This window comes from Passer domesticus, chromosome 8 (assembly GCF_036417665.1).
Source record: "Passer domesticus isolate bPasDom1 chromosome 8, bPasDom1.hap1, whole genome shotgun sequence".
Taxonomy (NCBI): domain Eukaryota; kingdom Metazoa; phylum Chordata; class Aves; order Passeriformes; family Passeridae; genus Passer; species Passer domesticus.
In genome coordinates, this window is record NC_087481.1 from 39,607,131 (window position 1) to 39,630,335 (window position 23,205).

The 23,205-nt window shown below is 44.0% G+C and overlaps 1 protein-coding gene and 1 long non-coding RNA gene across 8 annotated transcripts in view; one reads left to right on the forward strand and one right to left on the reverse strand.

The window, feature by feature from the left end:
• Window positions 1–23,205, forward strand: part of LOC135306517 (uncharacterized) — a 207,583-nt gene that overhangs the window by 141,505 nt on the left and 42,873 nt on the right. The gene's annotated exons all lie outside the window — the stretch shown is intronic.
• Window positions 1–23,205, reverse strand: part of PAX2 (paired box 2) — an 86,042-nt gene that overhangs the window by 37,744 nt on the left and 25,093 nt on the right. For 4 of the 6 annotated variants that reach the window (XM_064430623.1, XM_064430624.1, XM_064430626.1 and 1 more), the window contains exons 4-5: window positions 14,237–14,322; window positions 12,101–12,220 (exon numbers count right to left, since the gene is read on the reverse strand). In XM_064430623.1, the coding sequence (XP_064286693.1) occupies window positions 12,101–12,220; window positions 14,237–14,322 (206 nt within the window). The remainder of the gene's footprint in view (window positions 1–12,100; window positions 12,221–14,236; window positions 14,323–23,205) is intronic. The other 2 variants (XM_064430625.1, XM_064430629.1) reach the window with 1 other exon arrangement.

Here is a 23,205-nt window from a genome sequence, read left to right on the forward strand (position 1 = left end):
GTCTACAAATCTGTTCCAATGCAGATCCCCTAGCTTTAAAACAGAATATCTCCTCTGACCAAAAAAAGGCAGGGCCAAAGAGAGAAAGAAATCCTGACCTGGTACACATCCAAAAGGAAACTGTGATAGCCGTGACCTGGCTCCTGTTCTGGCACTGTACTCATATGTGTTTTCCTGTAGCTGCTGACCTCTCTGGGAAGAGGCCTTTGTACCTTGAACCTTTTGGGATGGAAGCAGTAGGAAGCTGGGATCAATGAAGGAAAAGTGAAAGGAAAATGTGGATTTAGGCCCCTTAACAAAACTCTGACATTTTAAAGGGCCTTAAGATGGGCATGAATTGCATTTGACACCTATTTAAAACATCCTTTATTTTATCTGATTGATTCTTGGAAAAATAATCTTCAAAGAGTTATGGATGGAGAGAGACAGAAGACAGAACATGTCTGGTGTGTGTCAATAGATAGATACAAATATGTATCTGTAATTTCTTCTTTCCAGCCATCTACTACTAACAGTTATCCCTCTATATCCTAGAGCTGAGAATAGCCTCTGCAGGCCAACACAAAATGCTGTTTTATCAGCAGAGATAGCTGGAGTCCTGAAAGTCCTGAAAGCATCATAAAATGTTCACAAGCTGAATTTTTTTAAAGCAAGGTCTGGTGACAAAATTAAACACACTGTTTTTTCTTTCTTTCTTTCTCCCCTCCAATCAAATTGCCTCCTTGCCCCTCCTCTATCCAGTCAAGATTCCCATGGGCTAATCACTTGGTGAGATCTTGTTGTTCCCCCGGGATCCAGTGAAACAAGGCTAAAGGATCTGATACTATCACTTAGGGAAGTAAAGAGCTTCTGCTTTCCTTCCAAACAGCAGGAGCAGCAGGTCCCATTTTGGGAGGAGGAATTTCTGTAGCCCTGACTGAGAACAAGGTGCTTAGTGTTTTCCTTTAGCACAAGACGACACTCCTCTATAGGAATGATTTACATCTATGAACAGCAAGAGATGCTTAACGTTACACTGATGTAGACTTGGGAGTGCAGAGATAGCCAAATTAGGAGCTAATTGGTGCACTGGGGATTGACTGTTGGGCCCCCTTGGCTGCTGGATGTGATCAGGAAGAGAAAGAAAGAAAGGGAGAGAGCAGGAGCCATCCTCCAGCCAGTGCCTCTCTAAAGGTTGGGATTCCTGAGGCCGCTTCTGTCTAGTGCTGTCAAGGTCAGCAGGTTCAGGTTCACTGAACGGTCAGGATGGTTTGAATTACTGGCACTGCCTGCCGATTCCTCCACTGATCGTGATCCGTCTTCCAGCACCAGCTGCGGGATGATGCTCCCCGGCCATGTGCTGTGCACGGTGTGGGGCACAGGGAATGTCAGAGAGGCAGATGCTCTTGTTAAAAGGATAAGTTTTTAGGAAGATTTAAGGACCCAAGGCAATGCTGAAGAAAAGCACATGCTCCAACCACTGAGCATGTGGAGACTAGGTTTCTAGAAACAGCCATTCTGATCCATTTTTCTTTTACCTGGATAACTGCACATTAGTATGTGCAAGTCTTTATTTAAACAACACTGCTTGGACATTTTCTCCCCAAACACACCTAGCTGCATGACCAGGCTAAAAGGCAGGGTAGCCAGCATATTCCTACAAGGCAGTCTGCAGAGAGTGCCAGAAGGTGCTCAGAAAGCTGACTGCCAGTGTGCCCTGCAGCAGGTAGTCTTGGAGCCACTGAAGAGACCTCACCAGAGGAGCAGGTGGGGAGCAGCTGTATCTGCAGAGGTATGAGTTTGCATAGCCAGGCTGCCAGTGTCACAGATGTGTGCCTGGGGTGGGACCTGTGTGTGGCTGAGTGCCTACACGTGTGTGTGTGTGTGTCTATACTGTACTTGTGCCATCCAAGCAGCCCCAGCAGCAGTGATAGCGGAAGTATGTGAGAAACACTGTGGCAGGAAAGAGCAACAAGAGGGATTTGGAAGACAACAGGGTTGTGTAGAAGTAGTGTCTAGTTCTTGTCTTAGACAAGAACATCTCCACAGGCATCCTTTACTTGTTTTCAATAGAGTGGCACTACAGAGAAATCTGGCCCTCACAATCTTTAAGCTGGAGTGCTTACTCTTGCTTCTTATTCTGAGCTCTGTTGTGTACCTGTGTGAGTCAGTCAGCTCTTCTGTGAGTCAGTCACTCATGTGCAATAGCTATGGATATGCAGGTTTTTGTACTCACACATCTGTGTGCTTGCCACACACATTTCTACACCCGTTGTAGAGCTGAGAATGCAAGGTGCCCATGCCTGGTGCCCTGCCTGGTGCCCATACACAAGGCCTCTTGCACAGCACCCTCGGTGCTCACCTTGACATGGAAGAGATCAGGGTTAATGTCACACGACCTGCTCCACAGAAGGGAAGCCCCCATGTCCTCTAAGCTTAGCACAGGTATTCTAACGAGCTCTGTGTGTAGCCTGCTCTAGGAAGTATGTTGTGCCTACTGTAACCTCTCTTCAACTCTTCTCCCAGTTCCCTCTTCCACTGCAGAGCAAGGGGCTGTGGCAAGAAGGGTCAGAAACAGTGCCCAGTATCATGCTGGTTTACATTAATGAGATACACACAGTGTAATCCGGCAATGGAATCAGCTCTACAAAAGGAGGTAATAGCAGGCTGCCATGAGCAGAGCAGCTCAGGTAATTGGTTTATCTATCTAGAAGCAGTAGTAGCAATCTCTGCACAGACAGAGTAGCAGTAAAGTCTCTTCCTTAAGGCTATTTCCTTTGTCTTTTCAATTGCTTGCACATCCATGTGAGATAGAGAGAGAGAGAGAGAGAAAGAGCTAGAGAGAGAGAGGGAGAAATGTTAATTTGTGAATTAATGGCTTTTCTCTGCGGAATTGTAAATTCAAATGTCACCTCACAGGGTGACACTACGCTGGGCTGCTGAGGAAGCAATGATAAGATCCCCCCCATCCCCATGCCGACATATACCCATGCCCCTCCCCTCCCTGAAAGATAGCTACGAAGTGGAACATGCTACTTTTAATTTGCAGTAACACCACGGCAGAGGGATGCAAGAATGACTGCTTTCCAACCCTCCCTTCCACAACAAGCTGGGCCACATCTTTCCCTCTCTACCTCCTTCCACCCCCTCTTCAACCCCTCCCATTTTAAACTGTGTCCAAGACAACACATTATCTCAACTCCCCCCACCCTGAACTAATCAAAGGATGAGCTAAGGGAGGGCTCTTTAGAATGGATGCCTCTGCAACCCTCTCCTCTCCTGCAATAATCAGGTGAATTAATGACCCTGAAGTTAAAGTGAGCGCTGATACTCAGGCGTTGTGCAGCGTAGGGGAGAAAGCCTTCATTGTTTTCGAGCAGGAGGCGGGCAGCAGCAAGGGAGATTCATGGATGGAGATTGAATATGCAATTTTCTTTCACCTTGCCAAGAGCTGCCCCTGGGCTGTGCCTGGCCTAAATTTTTTTTTTTCCTCTTGCCATCTCTGCCTTATCCGGCCCTCCCACCTCCCTTCCATTCTTTCCAGAAAATTACCTTCAAAATTGATTTCCACTTTTACAAACAAATATAATGGGAACATGAGGGGGGAAAAAAATCTTGGGCTGTGATGAATTAGGGCTGTCAGGTGCTTCCAAGTCTCCTTTGTTTTTGTTTTACTGCCTGTTAGGTTCTTTGTTTTTCCAGCAACTGGGAATAATGCCCCTGCCCACACAGTCCCCATGGTCCATGGCTACCTTCACAGGATATGGCCACCACCTGATGTCATCACTGTGTTATCCCTTCTCTCCATCACTGCAAGCAAACAGCCACTGCTAACAGGCTGCCCTGGCCCTTCACACCAGGACACAACTGATCCTGTGGAGACACTGCATGTCCCAAGCTGCTGGTGATCTGGGTCCTACAGCCCAGGTACAGGTCTGTTGATTTGCCTCTGATCTTCTTCACCCTCCTCCTCCTGTTTTCCCTTGCCTTATTCAGCTGATGGACAAATTCCAGCTCTCTCTGTTCTGACAGATCAGCCTGGGTCATTGGCATGTCACCATGACCCATGTTTTGTCTCAGTGCCATGTCACCTCTATTCCACAGTAGTATTGCCCTTATGTCTCATTGCCATGTCACTTGACCCCAAACTAGTGTCATCTCTCACTGGTCATGGCATCCCCATCCACTGTTATACCAACAACCCTCTAAAATACCATTTGCCTGCACATTGCCAGCTATTTCTGGTTCCTTTTGCAGTTGATTCTACCATCCACTGCACATTAACCTGGGACCTTCATGGATTCAGACACCATGCTCCCTCTGAATCCCATACTCTTTACATCCATGAAAACACATAACAGCCACCTCCATGATTGCAGGCAGACCCAATGTAAAACTCATCTAAACTGAACAAGAAGATCTAGAAAAGCAGGCATCTAGCAAAACTGGGGAGCAGCCTTTGCACAGTTAGAATCATTGAGGAGGCAGAGACACTAGGAGGAGTTGTAGCTGCCTGACTCCTGTTGACATGTTAGCTGCAACAACCACTCCCAAGAATGAGTCAAAAAGTGGCAAAAGACCTAGCCACAAACTAAATACCCATAATAAACAGTCAGAAAAGCACACACTTATGGTACTCACACATATAAAATGTAAAGAAAAGCTCTATGCACAAGTAGTGCCCACAAAACATAGCAAATTAACATTAAAGACACAAGAATGCAAACTGAGACACACAGAAGTACTAGTGTAGGTGCATGTCAATTAAATGTAATTTCTGAATAAACAAATAACTTACAAAAGTATATGTACACTAACTAAATGAAAACCTGTAACTCAAAGTAATTTCCTTAAATTAACATGTACAGAATCAAATAATGTAAACAAATACAAAATATTTACATAAACAAACAGCCTTCATACAGGCAAGAACAACCAATATGTGTATATATAAATATATATATATATAACATACACCCAAATATATAACCTCAATGCAAATACACATCTGTACAAACTATATACAGAAGTGCACAGCACTAGCAGGCTACATATTCATATCCAGCAACCACAAAGATACATTGGTACTCCAAGTATGTAACAGCACATACACTCAGAATATACATACAAATATGCAACATTCACATATATGCTCAAAATGTGAATACAAATACCTCGCATTCATAAAAATACATAGCACTAATACTGAGCCATACATGCCCAGGCATCCATATGACCCACCTCCTACTAGGCAATAGTATACACAGCTTAACGTACACATTTTCCACATCTGCGTAGTCATGCACAAAAATACGGGTCCAACCTGCCACTCACCCCAGTACATAAGCACAGATAAGTAGAGACCAGTGATCCTAACACAGAAATACAAAAAACAAACAGGCGTACATTCCTAGAGATACAAATACACAATCAGAGATGCACACAAATACAGCTGAAGCCAGACCAGCTTGTCTTCAGAGAACACCAGCCCCTGCCAAACTAAGCAGCACTATAAGCTTTGGGAGCAGGGCATTCTGTCCAAACTGCTTTCTGTGATGTAAGCTGTTAACTCTCCCTTACCTGACTTCCTCCTGAGCAATGCATGCTCCCCAAACTCCCAGCCTGTGTGCAGACACGCTCACACAAATACATGTATCCTGTTTCTCCTGCTTACAGACTGACCTCCAGATTCCTGGTGCAGCAGCCCACATTTCTGTCAGTGCTGGGCTGCTTATTCATTTTGTTCTGCTTCATCCAGTTTCCCCCTCCTCTGTTTTCCTATACATACTCTCCCTTTTCTGACATCCTCCTGCAGTTTATTTATGGAGGTGCAGGATGAGTAGCAGGTGCTTTTCTTATGTCCTTTCAGGGGTCTCGCTAACCAAAGATCTTCAGGAGGGAGAAGTGGGTGATTACTTAGAATAAACTCCCTCTTCAATTTATATTTTCATCTAGAATGGCAGGAAGTGTTACCTAGACTTGTGTGTATAAACGCAGTGAGCCTGGTCCCCTGTGACTGCTCCTGTTTGCAGAGACACACCATTGCTGCAAGCTGTCAGCAACTGGAAACTCAGCTGTGCTGCATAAAACAGCACAGTCCCAGGGAAAGTAGGAGAAAAACATTCTGGAGTGTGAAAGACTCCAGAATCTGCTCAGCCCATCTGCACATCCATAAACTCCTGTATGTACACCCCACAACTCTGTGTGATGGTTGGAACATGGGGTTAGCACCTGAGGCAATATAACTGCATGTGTCTCCCGTGTCATTAAGACTTTTGCTGACCTGCAATAAAGCAGTCATATAGAATAACACAAACAAGTCAGCTGTGGTGACAAAAAGTCACACTGCGAAACAATGCAGGCTCGCCAAAGACAGTAGTGCTGTTCCACCACCTGCAGGGGTCCAAACACACCCCATTGTCTTCAACAATTATTAGGGTTGGAGAATAACAGAAATATAACTAATATGCCCAGAAATGAACATACATCAGGCCATGACACAGTCAAGTGGAATGACTCACTCATATTCTTAGCAAACATATGCAGGCAGCATAGAAAAATGAATGAATGCATTTCCCCACAGGACAGTTCTGGGCTAGACCTCTGCTCTGGTACAATTCCAGCATAAGCAAAGCATCACCCTACTACAGATGACAGCATAAGCACACTGTATGTTCTGAAATGACCCCAGTGTGCTGTGGAACACTAATATCACACTTCATGAAAACACAACATTCTGAACATGGTGCTGCAGTGACATCACTGTATTGACTTCACTGTCATGGCCAGTCTGGTTTCAACCAACACATTATATCAGCTGCAGTAACAACTGTTTGAATTGCAGTGACAGCACAGTAGAAACTGCACCAGTGAACCAACAATTACCATGTTGAAACACCCTTACTGCATGCCGTGATGCAAACATACCACAACAAACAATTCACAGCTGCTCCTGTGAAGAGTGTAATGGCCTTGAGTGTAATGGGGCAGCAGAGCAAGTAGTGATACAGTTAATCTCATCATTAGCATCACAAACCCACAACCTATAGTGGTAGTTACAACAACAGGATAATCACCACCAAACTGCCTGCAAACATGTACTGTGTGCCACTGACAATTACAAGCCATCTGAAATGTCATAGCTGTGTCTCTCAAACTGTTATCCCTGCCACTCTGAACAACACAAATGGCATCATACTTGCAGGGGCATACTCATCTGCTGTATATCTGCTCAAAACCTTAGACACATTACACACCTCTCCTCTGTGTTACTTTCCACTTGAAGAAAATGTTGAACTCAAGTCTTTAAAACAGTGTATGTCCTGGGACAATATTTAAAAAAACAAGTTTCAGTACTGGGACTGTCACAGATATCCCTGCCCCACACTTCACTGGAAGGAGGCATTTTTAATTTCCTAATATGAAAATCAGATCACAGCAAGGTAGAAAAAGTCCCAAGCTAAACACTGTCAAGACCCTGCCCTGAGATGGAGTGAGGAAAGAGAAAACCACCTGTAACAAAAGCACTGATTTTCAGTAGAGGGTATTGTGGCACTAACAGTCAGAAAATTATATGAGCAGCACCAAAGAGATGGACAGTGATGCTGCCTATCCTGTAGCGGCAGGATTAACAGCACGGACGCTCCTACAGATAGTGGGCAGCACCCTGTTCAGCACAGTCCAATCCCATTTGAGGAGAATGGTGAACCATCTGCACTGATACAGCTAACACTTCTGGGAAAACACCATCAGATCTGTAGAGATCTTGGTGACTCTTCATTGTCCCCCTGCACTGACACAGCCTTGCATTACTAGGCATCAATGTAACTCACTCTAATTGTCAAAATGACACGTGAAGAATGGGAAGGAGAGACTTCTGCCTCCTCAGGTTTGCTCCCTCATCTCTGCTGGGGATTCCTTTACTGCAAACACCGTGAGTATTATTGCCATTTACAGTAGCAATCACTGTCCCCTCCTCTCCCACAAACCTAATGCTGATATTAGCACTGATCACACTAACAATCCTTTGGGTTTTATTACTACTGATACTAATAATACTGGACACATTACGTCTGCTCCCACCAATAACAGGCTGCAGATATGATCCCTGCTAATGTCGATAATACTGGGGGATATTATCTCTGCCATTGTCGGCACTGCAGATGTTATTGCCAGTAATGCTGTCAAATACTACAGATACTGTCAAGGACCAAGATTAATAATGCTGAGAATGTTACAGCATCAACCTCACTGGAAGTTGAATCCCAAATGAGAATTTAGGTTTAGATAGGAAGTCTGTTTGCAGCCTATTATGGAAAGAAAGGTCTGTGTCTCATAATGGTTTTGTAAAAATTGCTGAAGTTTCACCCAGCTGAAGATGCTGTGGTATGCTGGCAGCAGCTTGATATACTCTTGATCTGTTATCTAATTATTTATCTCTATCTATCTGTCTATCTATCTGTCTTTCACTTTCTCTTCATTTCTTCTTTTTTTCTCCTTGTACAGTGCTCAAGACTACTATATGAGTGATACTAAGTTTTTGTCACCCCAGTTCTCATTCTTTTAGCTGTCAATTAAGGGGTTATGAAAAAGCAGAAATAGTTGCATATTTTTCCCCTTTCCCCTGTCTTTCTGGATACTTTTTGCGGCTTCTTAGTCTGGCAGTGACCCTGCTGACCATACTTGGCCTGCCATCACAGAGTACTACAACACTCAAACCATAAAGAGCCAGGAACTCATGTTTTCTGATGCAACTTGATAGTGTAAGACCCTCACTGGTCTTGGGAAAGTCATTACATGCTGCAGGGTGACCTCTGCCTTTGGAAGAGGGTGGATGTGAGTGATGGTGGGTGTAAGGTCAGAGGGAAGTTACAGCTCCACTGGCAATGCCCACAGACCACAAGAAATGGCACACAATGTGCTACACAAATGGTGGTGAACTTTTTAGTCAAATTATTTTCAAAATTGCAGGAGATCAACTCTATCACAGAAGTCAGAAGTTTTGCAATCACTGGTTATAAACTGAAACAAAAGTGTAATTTGGTCTTAACAAGGCAAATCCTGACCATCCCTTCTTGGCATTCACCTGAAGAAGGCATGCCGAGTTTTGAGGAAAGACTCATGGCCAGACAGTTCCTTGTTGTGACTAGTAGACACTCAGAGCTGCTTCCCAGCTAGTTCTCTCTCAATGTCATACATCACCCAGGCCACCCTTGCACTTGCAACCAGTGTATTTGGTAGGCTGGGATTCCCACTCTTCCCTCTAACTCCCTGTGGGGGACACACCTGGCTGTCAGTGTCCATCTCTGAGCCCACCTCATGCTTCCGTCTGGCTCCTTCTGTCCAACTCGGGAGTTCTGCTACATCACCTTGACACATAATTATCTCTCCTCTTAATCATCTGTGCTACTGTCTAATGTAGACACCAGCTGCAGCAAGGAGGACCTGGGGGAGGGGGTGTGCTCACATAGGAGCTTCTCTGTCTTTCTCCCACCCCGTTCCCCCCAGCCATCACAGTGGTTGCTAACAAGGTTTTCAGAACTGGTGATTCAGGAACAGCTTGGTACTTCCCCTTTCTGCTGAACTGTGTTCCTCACAGAGGAATCCTTGCAGAAGAGCTGGTCCAACAGAGCGGAAAGAAAGAGAGAGCAGTGCTGCTTCTTCTGTCTCCTTTAGGGAAGAACCACTCCCTAAATGCTTGGAAAGTAGATGTGCAAAGCTCACAAGGGCTTTTCAATGTGAGAATAAAACCTGACGTTAAGAAAGAAACTGCAAAAAAGTGTTCAGAAGCTCTGGAAAATACTGAGAAGGCGTATGCATCCAGCATGAATATGAAAGAAATATTCACATTATATCTCTTCACAAACTTTTCCTACTCCCCATCTCAACTAGAAACAATCAGAACGTTCAGAGCTACAGAGGAGACTGCCCAGGAATGAGTGCAGATCACTGGCTTTGCAAAACCTCCCCTTGGACCCTTCTAACCTTAAGACTCAGCCCCGCAAAGGGACAATTTTTCAGCATTTCTGAAGGCCAGTGTGAGTCCAGATAACTCAACTCATGGTTAGAGATGTTCAGCAGCTAGTTGGGGGTCCCATGTGAGCTTTCTCTGGGTCAGGAGCATAATGTGTCCCTGCAGCAGATGTCTGGGATGGCAGGATTAAGGCTGGCAGTTGCAATCATGTCATGTAACTGCCACCTAAAACTCTGAGAGCTAAAGACAAGCAACATCTGCAGGATTCTCTGGTTAGTACCTTTTTGATTCCTAGTTGGATATGGGCGCTTGGCCAACAGCATGGAGCTGCATAGTGTCACTTGCCTAAATCAAATCTGGAATGAATTAAGGACAGACACAAAGAATGGTTCTTACTGTCAATATATCATTGTGATGTGTCACAGTCTTAGATGGCTGTTGTGTTGTTTCTGTGTTTAATTGTACTGTTCCAAAGAAAGCTCAGGTTCTGAGGCTGGAAGTGACTGTGTGGCTGCATCTAAAGTGGGATGATCTTTCCAGATATAGCCTGAATAGTAGCTAAAGCCAGACTGAAGAGCTTAATTTCTAATGAGATGTGGAGGCACCATGTTGAGAGATGGTGATCACCACATTGGACTGTATGAGAACAGGGATTCACGAAACCCCCAAATAACTGCCAGGAGATCTGCACAACCATTACAGAAACGTGTCATTCAGTTTGAAATGTCACTATTTCCTGCCATCATATGTAATGATGGTGAATGCTGGAAAGGTTTGCAATACTTGTCTCTTATTCCTGACATTTTTTGACTTTGAGGCATTGACTCAGCCCTTCCATTGCTACACTTTTTTCTTAGCTGGGCCCTACTGCCATCTAGCTGGGAAATGGATCTTCCTCTGGGGGCCCGATCCAGTTTCCAATGACATCAGCAAAAATCTGCCCATTTGCTTTAACAGAAGCTGGATTGGGTTCTTGCATCTAGCTTTATTTTGTATAAGGGAGAAAAGGAACATGATGACTGCATTTTATTCTCAGGATTACTGTGTTTATTTGGATCAAAAACTTACAGATGTGAACCTCACCAGAACCAATACTGAGAAAATTACTAGCAAAACCTCAAAATGCAGCATCTGTCTCAGGAGAGCTCTCTCTTCTCAGCACGTATGACAGAGAACTCTCGTGTTCTCTTGCACTGCACAGCATTGGGATTACAGCACACGCTGCACACTGAGCCACCTGTCCTAAGAGGTCTTTCCATGCAACAAGCAACACAACACACTGAAGTCAGAGCTGAACCCAACAAACTGGTCAGTCAGTATTCTTTAAAAAGTTCACCTCCTGGCCCTCAGTTTTAGAACAAATCAAATTTTAAAAGACAGATTTAAGGAAAAGTGTTTGAAAGTTACCATAAGAGCACCAAGACCTTACCCACTCCTCCTGACTCAGTCTATTTAGATCTGAGGCTCAAGCTTTTGATTAATTTCAGGATCTTTGCCCTGAATACTTCACAGCAAGTATGATGAAAAAGGAGAGAGCTTAATACTATTTCATTACAGCCTTAGTGAAAGGCTTAGAAACAACCTTAGGATCACAGTACTCAGAAGACCTCCTGTTCTCCTTTCAGACTGTTGCAAGCATGACAGTTCTGCTGTGGTAGACGCTACTTATTGAAAACTGGGCCCTTGTGATCACCAGCTAATGTAGCTTGTGGCACATCACAGGGCAGGAACTTGTTTGCAGGGGGAATGAAAGACAACTCCCACATTGCTGGTGCTTCTCCAAGATGGCATTTAGTTTGAAATCAAGTGAGTCGGGGAAACCATGTTTACCCACAGTTCAAAGTCCGGGCACCTGCTGGCACCTGGGGAATTCAGTTCCAGCCGTTTCCAGCAGTGAATGAACTTGGGATCAGCTCCAGCAATGGAGACGGCTCTCTGCCTGCTGAGCAGATGTCTGGAGACGCAGCCTGTCATGAAAGGCCTCGGAAGAAGAGCATTCCAAGCCAGCAGGGCAGTGGCGGGGAACTGGTCTCTGTTGCTAAAACTGATCTAGCCCCTGGAGCAGCTGCAAACCTTGGCCTGAAATTGGAGCCTGTACATGGGGACAAAGAATATAAAAGGGAGGATGAGCTTCTCCCCTCCCCCTACCTTCATCACGTTTCCTCTTCTCGCCATTCGACCGAGGAATCCCCAGGATCCCGTTAATGGAGTAAGAGCCCACTGGATCATTGGAGGCACTGGAGACAGGAGGGGATGCTGTGCTGGGCACTGGATGAAAGGAAAAGGGAAAAAGGGCCATCAGGAGAGCAGCACAGCACTCAGGGATCCCCAGCTGAAAGCTATGCTTGCCACCAGTCTAATAGGAAAGCCTGGGCACTAAGCAGACTCCTGATCCCTCATGCTGAAGGACTTCCTCTACTGCATCCTAGCAAAGCTGCATCCCAGCTTTGCTTGTTCACTTCTGTACTGCAGCTTCATGGCCTTCCAATAGAGGACCATTGATAACAAGTAAATGTATTCCATCAAGAAGCTAAATGTTGTTACATCCCAGTTCAGAGCAGGCTTTCAAGGCAATTGAATGAAATGCTGCATAGGCCACGTTCTCTAGTGACTTCATAGTCCACCCATATATTACCAGATCATTTCCTCTCAGTATTTTTTCACCAGGAGTGCACATGCTCTGTCTTAGGCAGACTAGCCTCTTACATGCCCACCTGAAACACTTAGTGAAAAAAATACCTTCTTAACATAAGTTAGAAGCACTTCACTGCTGGCCTATTAAATTCAGTTCCCTACTGCAATGACTGGGTGATACATGCTACCACCCAGATTAATGAAAACCTAGTGCCTTCCTTTTGTACTGACCAATATCAATAGGCAGAATGCTCTGGCCATTTGGCTGTCCAAGATTGCTCATGAATTTCCAATAGATCAAAAGTGACAAGTAATCCAAATTAGAAATGATCCCTTCATGATAATCAGGCCTTTAGAATATAGACCTGTGCATCCAGCAGGCATACCTATTGTGTCCCAGTGTATCCCAGTTCTCTTACAGGCCACTATTCATCATTCAGCTCATAAAGCACTGACCTGAAGCAATCAATACATCCAACAGAAGCCTTTCAGGATGGAGCAGAACCTTTCAACACTCTCCAATGTAGACCCACTTCCTAGAACATCCCAGAGCAATGAGAGACTCCACTAGAAGCACTCACAGTCACTATCCCAGCTCAGCCATTGCATTCCCTAGACATTGCACTACTGTTCCAAGAAGGAATCTGCCAGCTCCATCTGTTGTGATCAGTGATTGCCAGTCCAATGAGCAAGTCCATATTAAAAGGGCATCCAGAAATGTTCTTCCATATTTGCTCATTGTAATTCTGGATACAGTTTGTGTACAGAACATCTACCAGCTCTGTCCCATGCAGAGGAGGATTTTCTGGTAAATCCTTGTGTAGCAGCAGATTCTCAATAACCAACATAATCTAAGAAAGACTTAGGCCATAATAAACCACCGTTTTTCACAATATCCCAGCATACTGCATGTTTTTCCTGCACTAGTTTGTCACTAGATAAAGCTATGCTAGCAAGAGCAGACATATCCACCCCACAGCCCACAGATTAGAAAGTATCTCATCACACATCTAACACAGTGCCTCTAAACAGACTAGGAGGCATTTGGTCACTGTGTTACAGCCTCCACCTTCTGTTCATCTCAACAAACCAACAAAACATCTCCCGCAGCAAAAGAAATATGCACTTTCTCAGTGAAATATACCCATAGGATACCTGACTGCAGAGCTAGAACAATGGAGAACTTAGTTGTGAGGCAGCTGGAATATCTTACCCATGTTTGTGTATTACTGCCATTAAAAAATGGACCATTTCCATCAAAGGGAGAGGAAAAAAGAAAAATTGGTAGGGAGGAAAAAGAGATTCAAGGTAAGGACATGGAAAAAGGTGAAGACTGATGGTTAGACAGGACAGCAGTAAATACTTCTCTATAAGGAGATGAAGGAGAGAGCATGAACATGAAATGGACATTAAGGCAGAATCACTTAGGCAAACCCCTGCTTTGGGTTAGTTTCGCTGTAATTCACTTCTCTGCAATGCAACAGGGGAGACAAATAATAGAAAACTCTGATTTTCATGGAGGCTTCTTTCCCGCCACCCCTCCTCCCTTTTGCTCTGCTTAGCATCTGCTTGTCAGACTTTGTTCCCTCAACTAAGCTTCATCCCTGTTTCCACTTGACCTGTCACCACCCCTCATGCCAGTCTACTTACCAATAGTATGTCCTGGTGCAGTCACACCTGCCCCACTCCCATCTGGTGTTGGGTGAAAAGGTTGCTGAACTTTGGTTCTGATGATCCTGGAAAAGAGAGAAACACATTCAGAACTCAAATGCATCTTCTCCGTGCCTTTGCAGACCCACAGATATCAGAACCTGAAGGCTCAATCTGAGCCCTCAGTGCAGCAGAGTGGCTTCATTTGCCTTGTGATCCTGATTCTACTGCTTTAATAGTCCAACTTTCAGAGAATCGTCCTATTTCTGCTCTGTCATCTTTATCCCAGACTTGGGTGTTCACTGCATAAAGATGGTGTTCAGTGAGCAAGCTAGGATCTTCTGGGTGCTAACAGCTGCATTATCATCTATGGTCTGATCTGTGAGCATAATCACAGTGCAGTCTTCACAGCTAATACAGACATGGCTGAATTTACAAATGGAGTAGCTTTAATTTCATTGTCTGCCTGAAAAATACCCTTCAAACTGACTAAATGCTTTGTCCTGTGGAAGGTTTGCCCAAAGCCCTTGCCCTTCATAAATGAGGTGAAATCAGAAGGCATCTGTAGGGATTGGTGATGGGATATAGAACACCAGGAAAAAAGTGTCCATCAAACAGGGCAAAAATTGGTGTTTGTCAGGTGGTGAATGAACACAGCATGGGAACTCAAAAAGACATCACAAAGCTTATAATGTAGCTCAGAATGACAACAAACTGAACTGTAATTGTCAGTGCTCTGTTTCTTGTTACATGAAATCTTTCACCTCTAGGTCACTGGTTTAAATCCAGCTGAGGTCAGTGGTGAAAGAAAATCACTAGTACCTAGTACCTGGCTGGCAAGGTCCCTGACTACTGGCAGATATTGGGTATCTGTGGGTTGGGAAGAGCTGTTCCACCAAGGAACTCAGTAAATAAGCCATGATCTGTGAAGGCCTTGGAAACCAACTTCCTTTCTGAGATTAGAAAAAGCCTCTCCTCTCTTCAGCCACTCCAGCTGGGGTGTAGCCTGCAGATTCTCTTTAGCCTGAACTTCTGGAACTCTTAGCCCTGCATTACATTAGCTTTATTTTCTACCCAAAAATCTCTCCAGATGGTGAAAGCAAGTAGAAGATTCTTCCTGCCCACTTGAGAGCTTCCCTTAAAAATCTGTTCTAAAGATAAGTTGGCAAAACTTCAAAGAGTAAATGTGTGGCTAGCGGGTGATATGGCATGGATAGAGATAGGCAGAGACATTGTGGGGGCAATTTTTAAAAACCAACTTCTAATTTTTAAAAACTACTTCTGAGAATGAAGCCTTCTTAGGAAAAGAAAGAGAACATCTCACCTCAGCATGTCAGAAAACTCTGCTACAAGTTTGATGAAGCCTGACCAGTAGCTGGAGTGCCTGGGACATAGCTAGAGACAGAGAATGTCATGGTTCTAGCTGAGGATGGAGATCCAGATCCTCACTTCATATAGATCAGTGGTACCAGATGCCCTAATCTATAGTTGCTGAGAACCTATACAAAAAGTGTCTGAAGGCCTCAGGGCCAGATTCTGAGGTCATACGATTCGTACTAGGTGAAGAGCTGATCTGAAAAGTGTACTACAGCAAATAATAAAACTTTTTTTCTTCTTTTTTTTTTTTTTCTTTTTTTCCCCTCTTGTCTCACATTCCCCCTAAAACCCCCTGAAGTGCCACTCTGGTTGTGTGAGTTTATTGATTTCCCCCAGCCCAGAGAAACAGAAAAAGGGGATGGGGTGCAGGCAAAGGGATGGAAATAGAAAGCTATAAATTATTTGTGACAGGAAAGCAATAGTGCCAGAGTGCTGAGCACAAGTCCCGTGTCACTATTAGATTCCTTTTAGCCTGATGACACTGTAAAAGAGGTTAAGTGTCTGATGGAATCGTACACCTTGGGGGCAGGGGCAGTCCAGGAGCAGAACAAGCCACAGAGAGCGGGTATATCAATTCTCCACGCCAATAATATTCCCCTCATTGATCGCAACACAAAGTTCAAAAATCTCATTATAGCTAGGCAGTCCTGGAACTTTTTTAAAATCAATAGAGTGATATAATATATGTATACTTTGTATAAATGTTTCTATCCATCCATCTATCCGTCTATCCAAAATCTGCCTGAGGGTGTCTAAGTTAACCTACACATTATACTGTGTTATGTTCTATTGTAGTGTAGCATGGTGAATGGATTAGAAGATTTCCCCTGCAGCCTTAGATGACATATTATAAAACGTCCTGTTAGCACTGAGGTGACATCAGATGGTTCCATTCATACTGAGATATGACATCAGATTTACTATTTATACTGGGAGGTGGCACCAGGCAGCTCAGCTTCTACTGAGGGGAACCAAAAGATGAGTCTAATTATACTGAGATGGCAGATCAGGCTGTGCTGAATCATGCTGCATGAAAATTGCAAAGTTTCAAAAACCCATTTAGAGTAAAAACAGCCTGTGAAACACTGCAGGTATAAAATGCCTGTCCATAATATTCCAAAACCCAGGCAGGGGATGAAGAGGAAGGTTGAATTTCCTTTCCCACTCAGTTCGAGGTCTCTTGGCTGAGAACACCAGTTAGTGCCAGTTGTGACTGTGTTTACTGAGATGTGTCCATTAGGAACTGGAATGAGACTGACCAGCTCATTGCACCAAGTAGCTGTCAGCTGGTAATGATTTTCGGTCACTACCAAGCAGGGCCAGATTTCTGCTAGTGACCCAGAGGTGAAAGGCTCTGTTCAGAAACATTCCCTTCCTAAGAAACTGGTCTTATGTCAAAAGAAAGTGTCCGGAAACTGTGAGCAGAGGAGAGCAGTTCTGGCTGTGCTGCCTCCAGTGGCTTGGGTCAAATAATTTTTGGGATCAAATGCACAGTGAACCTAATGAGGTATCTGGTAGAACATATTTTCTATGGCTAAAAGAAGAGGCAGCTCTTGAAAAGACTCTTCCCAGCAGCGTTCCTTCACCCTGAAGTCATGACTCGACCCCGGTGTTTTAAGGAAAGAGGGGAAATTTCAGGACGCTAATGCTCAGTTCAGGCAGTGCATCCCCCTGGGCTGATCCACTTAGGGACAGCAAAACACAGCAGAATAGCTAGGCAGCACTGCTGCTGCTTTGAGAGGCTTCAAGTGAGTCTGTCCTACAAAAGACCACCTAATGAAACAGCAGATGAGAGATGAACAGAGCTGACCTGGCCCTGTAGTAACAAATGCAGCATAATAATGCTGTCTTTAAACTTCAGTGTTGCTGAAAGCTTCTCACCCTTACCAGGGATTGAAATACGCACTAAGCCAGCTCTGCTGCCTCAAATCTAGGATTTCTGGATTACTGCTGTATAAGAGGTCACAAAATCTCCATCACCTCTTGCTGTCTTTGATAGGTTGTTCTTGCCTTCAGACACTGGAGAAAGACAAGTCTTGCAGATTACATCCTTAGCCCTTCCCAAAATCCGAAGGGACACAAGTCCTGGCATACCAGTTAACAGTGCTGATTTCTTGAGATAAATGCCAATATTTTCAAACATCTTTTTCCAAGAGAAATTGACCCTTTGGACTAAATTCATCCCTGCTCTAATTCCATCACAATCAGTGACTCCAATAACAGCATTTGTATTTAATTAGGAACACAAACTCGTACTTACTATAAATTCCCATTTTTCATTTTCCAGTGGGAGATTTTTGTACAAGTAGACTACTTTGAGTTTTGGATAATATAAACAGATTTAATGCATAACCTTCTGAAGTTTCAGCAACAGGACATTTATAGATCTTTGATTGCAGTAAAGCAACTGAACTTCATTTCACAATCTGAATTTAATATGCAATATTATGTTAAGTGATGGCATATAATGTCATTACAGTAAATAGTATCATATTGTGAATTATACATCCATCCTGGAATTCATGAGTTGCTATAGTTGGCTCGTAGTAACTCCTTCTAGACTTAATATTACATACAGCACCAGCTGAAAACAATTGCTTATTTCTAAATGCCTTTGACTTTCTTAAATGTTCAACATTAGATCATCAATTTCCAATGTTTGATTTCTATTTCATTATTTTTGTCAGTTTTAATGGAATTCCTTTTCCTGATTCTGAATACGGATGGACAGACAAAACCTTCTCTTCTAGTATTACAATTGTAACAAGCTCTAATCAAGAGATGTAACAAGAAATATTAGAAGTTAAAATCAGCTGAGCCAGAGTGCTTTCTGAGAAGAACTTTCACTCCTTGTAAATAAGCTAGAAGAAAATCACTTCTAAACTTGTCCAGAAATTATTTGGTAAAAGAACATAGAAAAGATCGCAGAAAACTCACTTTGCTTCTCTGACATTTCTGTCCATACTCTCTTAAAGCCTAACATACTCTGTAGTTTCTTTCTCGTACTATGGCTGGCAGAGTGTTTTGACAGTATCTCAAATTAAAAAATCATACTAGGGCTGATCAGAGGGAGATAAAGTGGGACTGAATAATCTGGAGTCACAATCTAGCAATTCTCTTAATCCTGGAAGAATAGAGTGAAGTTGAACTGAAGGAAAGATTGGTGTGTCCTGCTGCCTCAAGACGACCCTGACAGATTTCAGAAAGCATTGGTGTCCTCACTTTGATCAGATTCCATTGTCATGGATTATTGTTGAGGGTGGAAGGATACACTCAGCAGAGCACCAAACTCCTTGTAATTGTTTTGGAGTATTCATATTTTAAATGCTCCATATTAGAAGCACATTACAAGACCCCAGGGTGTGCATTACTGGGCAATTAAAGTGGTTCTTGGAAGGCTAACATTGCGAAGCTTCAGCCTTTTCTCTGCACTGTGTCCAGGGGCGGCTGTGATGGCCAAGGCACACACACCCTGCTGTGCCGCGCTGCTTAATTAGTGCTGGGCTGAGCCGCTGGGCCCGGGCCTGGGCTGAGCCGCTGTGCCTGGGCTGTGCCTGGGCTGTGCCGCTGGGCCCCGTCCGTGCCGCTGGGCCCGGGCTGTGCCGGCGCCACGCACAAGGCAGCCCACGGGGCACACGGGGCAGGGCTCAGCGAGACACAGCCTTCTCTGCATCAGATGGCTTCCCACAAAAGGCCTGGTGACCATCCCAGTGCTGCTGGCAAAGAGGGACAACATGGGATGAGAAGAGGCAGCTTTGGGCTCCTTGGTGGAAGTCCCCATGGAGCCGACAATGTCCCACTTGCAGATTGGTGCTGCAGAGGCATAAAGAGCTCTGAATGTGGCTTTGGTTCAAACAGGAGACATCTTATGTTTCTGTTGAAACACAGCTAAATTCACAGTTGGGCAAAAGAAGAGGGGAGGGAAAATCTTGTTTGCCCAAAGTTCAGAATGGAAGGCAAGCTTTGTAACATGGTGAGGAAAAACAGCCAAGGGATTTGGGGGCAAAGGAAGGGAAATAGAAAGTCTGATAGTTAGAGCCTAATCCGATTTAGGGAAGGGCTTCAGTTCTTGCTCTGTCATGGACCTCTCTCATCAAGAGTTTGGACAAATGGCATTTCTCTCTGTGCTCTGTTTCCTGCCTGAAGTGTGAAGATAGGAGCATTGCCGTGCCACCTGGGGCACAGTGAGGACAGCTGGAAGGAGGAGTGAAGGGCTCAGACTCTCTAATAAACAGGGGCCAAGTAAGTGCTTCAGCGAGCTGTAGCACAGTATTGGCTTCGTTCTCCTGCTTGAAGCAGAAGTGACATGTACCCTGCTGACAGTGGCTGTTTGTGAAGGGAAATGGGCAGAGGCAACAGGAATTGTATTTCAGCTGCACAGGCTTTCATGGTGGTGTTTGAATTTGCAGCGGCAGATGTAATTGGGAAAATCAGAGCTGCAGTTACTACATAAAAGCCAACCAATAATTTCTCACAGGAAGTAGGGTGGGAGCAGTAGCTTCTACTGCTCTCAAAATCTACTGCAACACTTAGAACCTTCAGAAAAACAGCTGACATTGGCAGGAGCAGCTTCCTCGCTAGCTGGCCTGGGGCTCTGGCACTCCTGCCAAGACAACAGAATGCCTTCAAACCCTGCCATATTCAGGGGCCACAAGCGATATTCACACATTCAAACTTGCTTCTATCATGAAAATTGTGTTTCCTTCTCCCTAGCTTTTGGAAAAGGAGAGAGAAGACCAGTGATCATGTACTATGTTAGCATATAAGCACAAGTATGATAGATTAATTAGATTTATTAGATTGATGGTCCTAAAAGGTACATGAAGAGAGATTATCTGTTTTCCCAAAGCTTCCAAATAGATGAGAGGTCAAAAGGGAGGTGCCTTACATATCTCAAAAGACAATCCCAGCCCTCTCTGAGGAGAATTGACTCTGTATGTGCTGTTAATCTGTGTAGGTCCATCAATTTCACTGGGGCTAGACTGACATGCCTGCAGACATGGGGAGAAAAGTCACTTTGTTCCAGGTTAGTCTGCTCAGTACAAACACGAGAGAAAGCCCAATCCTGCCTGTTTCTTTCACTGCATTTCTTGACTGCACTCTAAGACACACAATTCACAGCATCAGTTTTACTATCTGAAGGGCTTAGAGTGGAGCTAGGATTTTTTTGTTGTTTTAAATCAGTGACCCATGATGACACCATATGGTTTTATTTCATTTAATTTGAGCAGAGCATTAACGTTCAGCTTCTAGCAGATCTCTACCCATTCCCATTCTGCTGTGCTACATGGTACAAGTGCAGACATAAGGAAGAGGTGTAGAAAGAAAGAAAAGAGAAGATGTCTGCCTTCTGAGAGTAGATGTGCCAGGCAGGAGGCTGGCTTGCCACCTCATTCTGCTGAGCAATAGCATGCAGCTTCATGCCCCTGGTACTGATGATTGGCAGCAGTCAGCCCCATGTGGGTAGGTTGCCTGGCCTGACCCCTAGAATGAATTGCTGCATGAGGCTGTAAGAACCATTTGCCCACCTGGGAAACAGGTATTTAAGAATATTTGCTGTGCTATGCAAAGCTGTGGCTACGGAGCTGTCAGGACTCAGGCTGGCTGGTTTAAAGGTGGCTAAAGTATGTCTGCAAGAGCTGCACTCAAGCAGTGACTGCAGGATAGAAATGTCCTCAGGCAGGTGTTTCTACTTTCATTATACTCAGTTCATGTCTGGAAGACTTTCTTCCAGAAATTCATTTAAATCCAAACATTTAGAAGATATCATACAGGTACCAAAATACTGTAAGCAAACTTGATCCTGAGTTTTTGACATCCTGGTTTTAGGATGTCAAATTAAGGAATTAAGGAAATCTTAAATGACAAAAAGAGTACTGCTGGTCTTGGATATAGAAAGACGGGCCTGGGAGGAACCACCTGGTCATCGAGTCCAAATTTTGATACCATAGGCAACGATGTAGCAGACATTCAACTCAGAGCATCCATCAAAGTATCCATTAAAGCAGTTACAGATCTACCTTTCCCCCTCAACAAATTCATAATCTCTGCAACAGAAGACCAAAAGCTGTAAAACTAGCAAGCCACAGGAAGAGAACAGGAGAAAAGCATCACTAATAGCTAAAGTGCCTTTCATTAGCAAGACATTTCTGCCATGAAAAGACCCAGAAATTTTTGACCTCTTAGGAATTAAGAATTGTTTTCTGATTACACCTGATTCACTGCAATGATGTGTAGTTCAGAGTGCCAACTCTGCAGTCCAGAGTGTCATCTTCTGTTACCTCTAGACTGGCCGGCTTGAGTGCTGCCAGCAGTGCTGCTGCAGCAGCATGGAGCTGGCATGGGGCACAGCCCCACGAGCTGCCAGCACACCGTGACTGCCACGCCGCGCGGGCTGGAGCTGCCAGAGCAGCGGCTGTGCCAGCCAGTGAGTTAAGACAGAAGACCTACAGAAACACACGGGCTTGCCAAGGTTAAATATCTTAATCTGGAGTCTGGGAACTTTTAATTGAAAGCTTTGCTTTGAGCCCGTTTCCAGTTATTAAAATTCAGGAGTCTGTGCTGAATTCCTTGTGGACATTCATTTTGATTAACAGAAGACATGTGTGTACTAGGAAGGGAGTCTTGAACTGGGAGGAATCAGATAAATGTAGATAACATTCTCAGCCCTCTTGCAAGTTATGCCATACCTGGTATTTTGTGTAGAGCCTCAGATCTTGAAGATAAACAATTAGTTCAGCTTTCATTTAATACCAAAGTATTTTTGGCTTTCATAACTGCAAGGACCGGGTGGAAGTGGGATCTGGCTGACTCCCAAGGGGCCAGAACTGGAGGCAAAGGAAAAATTCTTATTTACAGTATTGGGAATTTTATGCCAGTCTCTTAATTTTGGAGGGTACTGACTCAGGACTTTTTAACTTTTGGTTTTGGCAGCATTATGTATTAGCTGTGTATTATCTCTGTATCCTGCAGAGTGCTGCACTGCAGTAGGTGCTTGCATGTGTTGGATAAGTAAATGTTTCCCTTTACAAGGATGTCATTTTGTGTGCCTCCTTTACACTCCTCAGAACTGGGGAACATTTTCATAGTGGACCCTTTACTGTTAGAAGATTTTTGCCAAAATTAAAAAAAAAATGCTGAGGATGTGTTTATTAAATCGAATGTTATTTTTACCTCAGCTTGTAAAGAAATCAACAAAATTGTAAGAAAAATGTAAGTATTATTACAGAGGAAAATTTTGGGGGTTTTCCTTTAAAATTACCTTATTCAGGTGAATTGGTGACTATGTTAAAAATAAAAATTATATGCTGAGATTTTATTGAAAAAGTAGGTGCCAACTACTCTGAAATGTGGAATTTTAATAAAGTTCTATTTCAAAAACATGCAAAAAAATATTCACAGGGGACGATCTTTGCCTTCCTGTTCTAGTCCTTGTTGTTCTTGGTATCATTTATTCCTTGCTTTGTCATGTAACCCAAAGCAGTTAAGTACAAGTGAGCACTTCAAGGTGTGGTGCTGCATAGACTCCCAGCATCAAGTTGGTGCCTGTCTCTGTAGAAGACTGTCTAGTTTTCATATTTGTAGGACAAAGC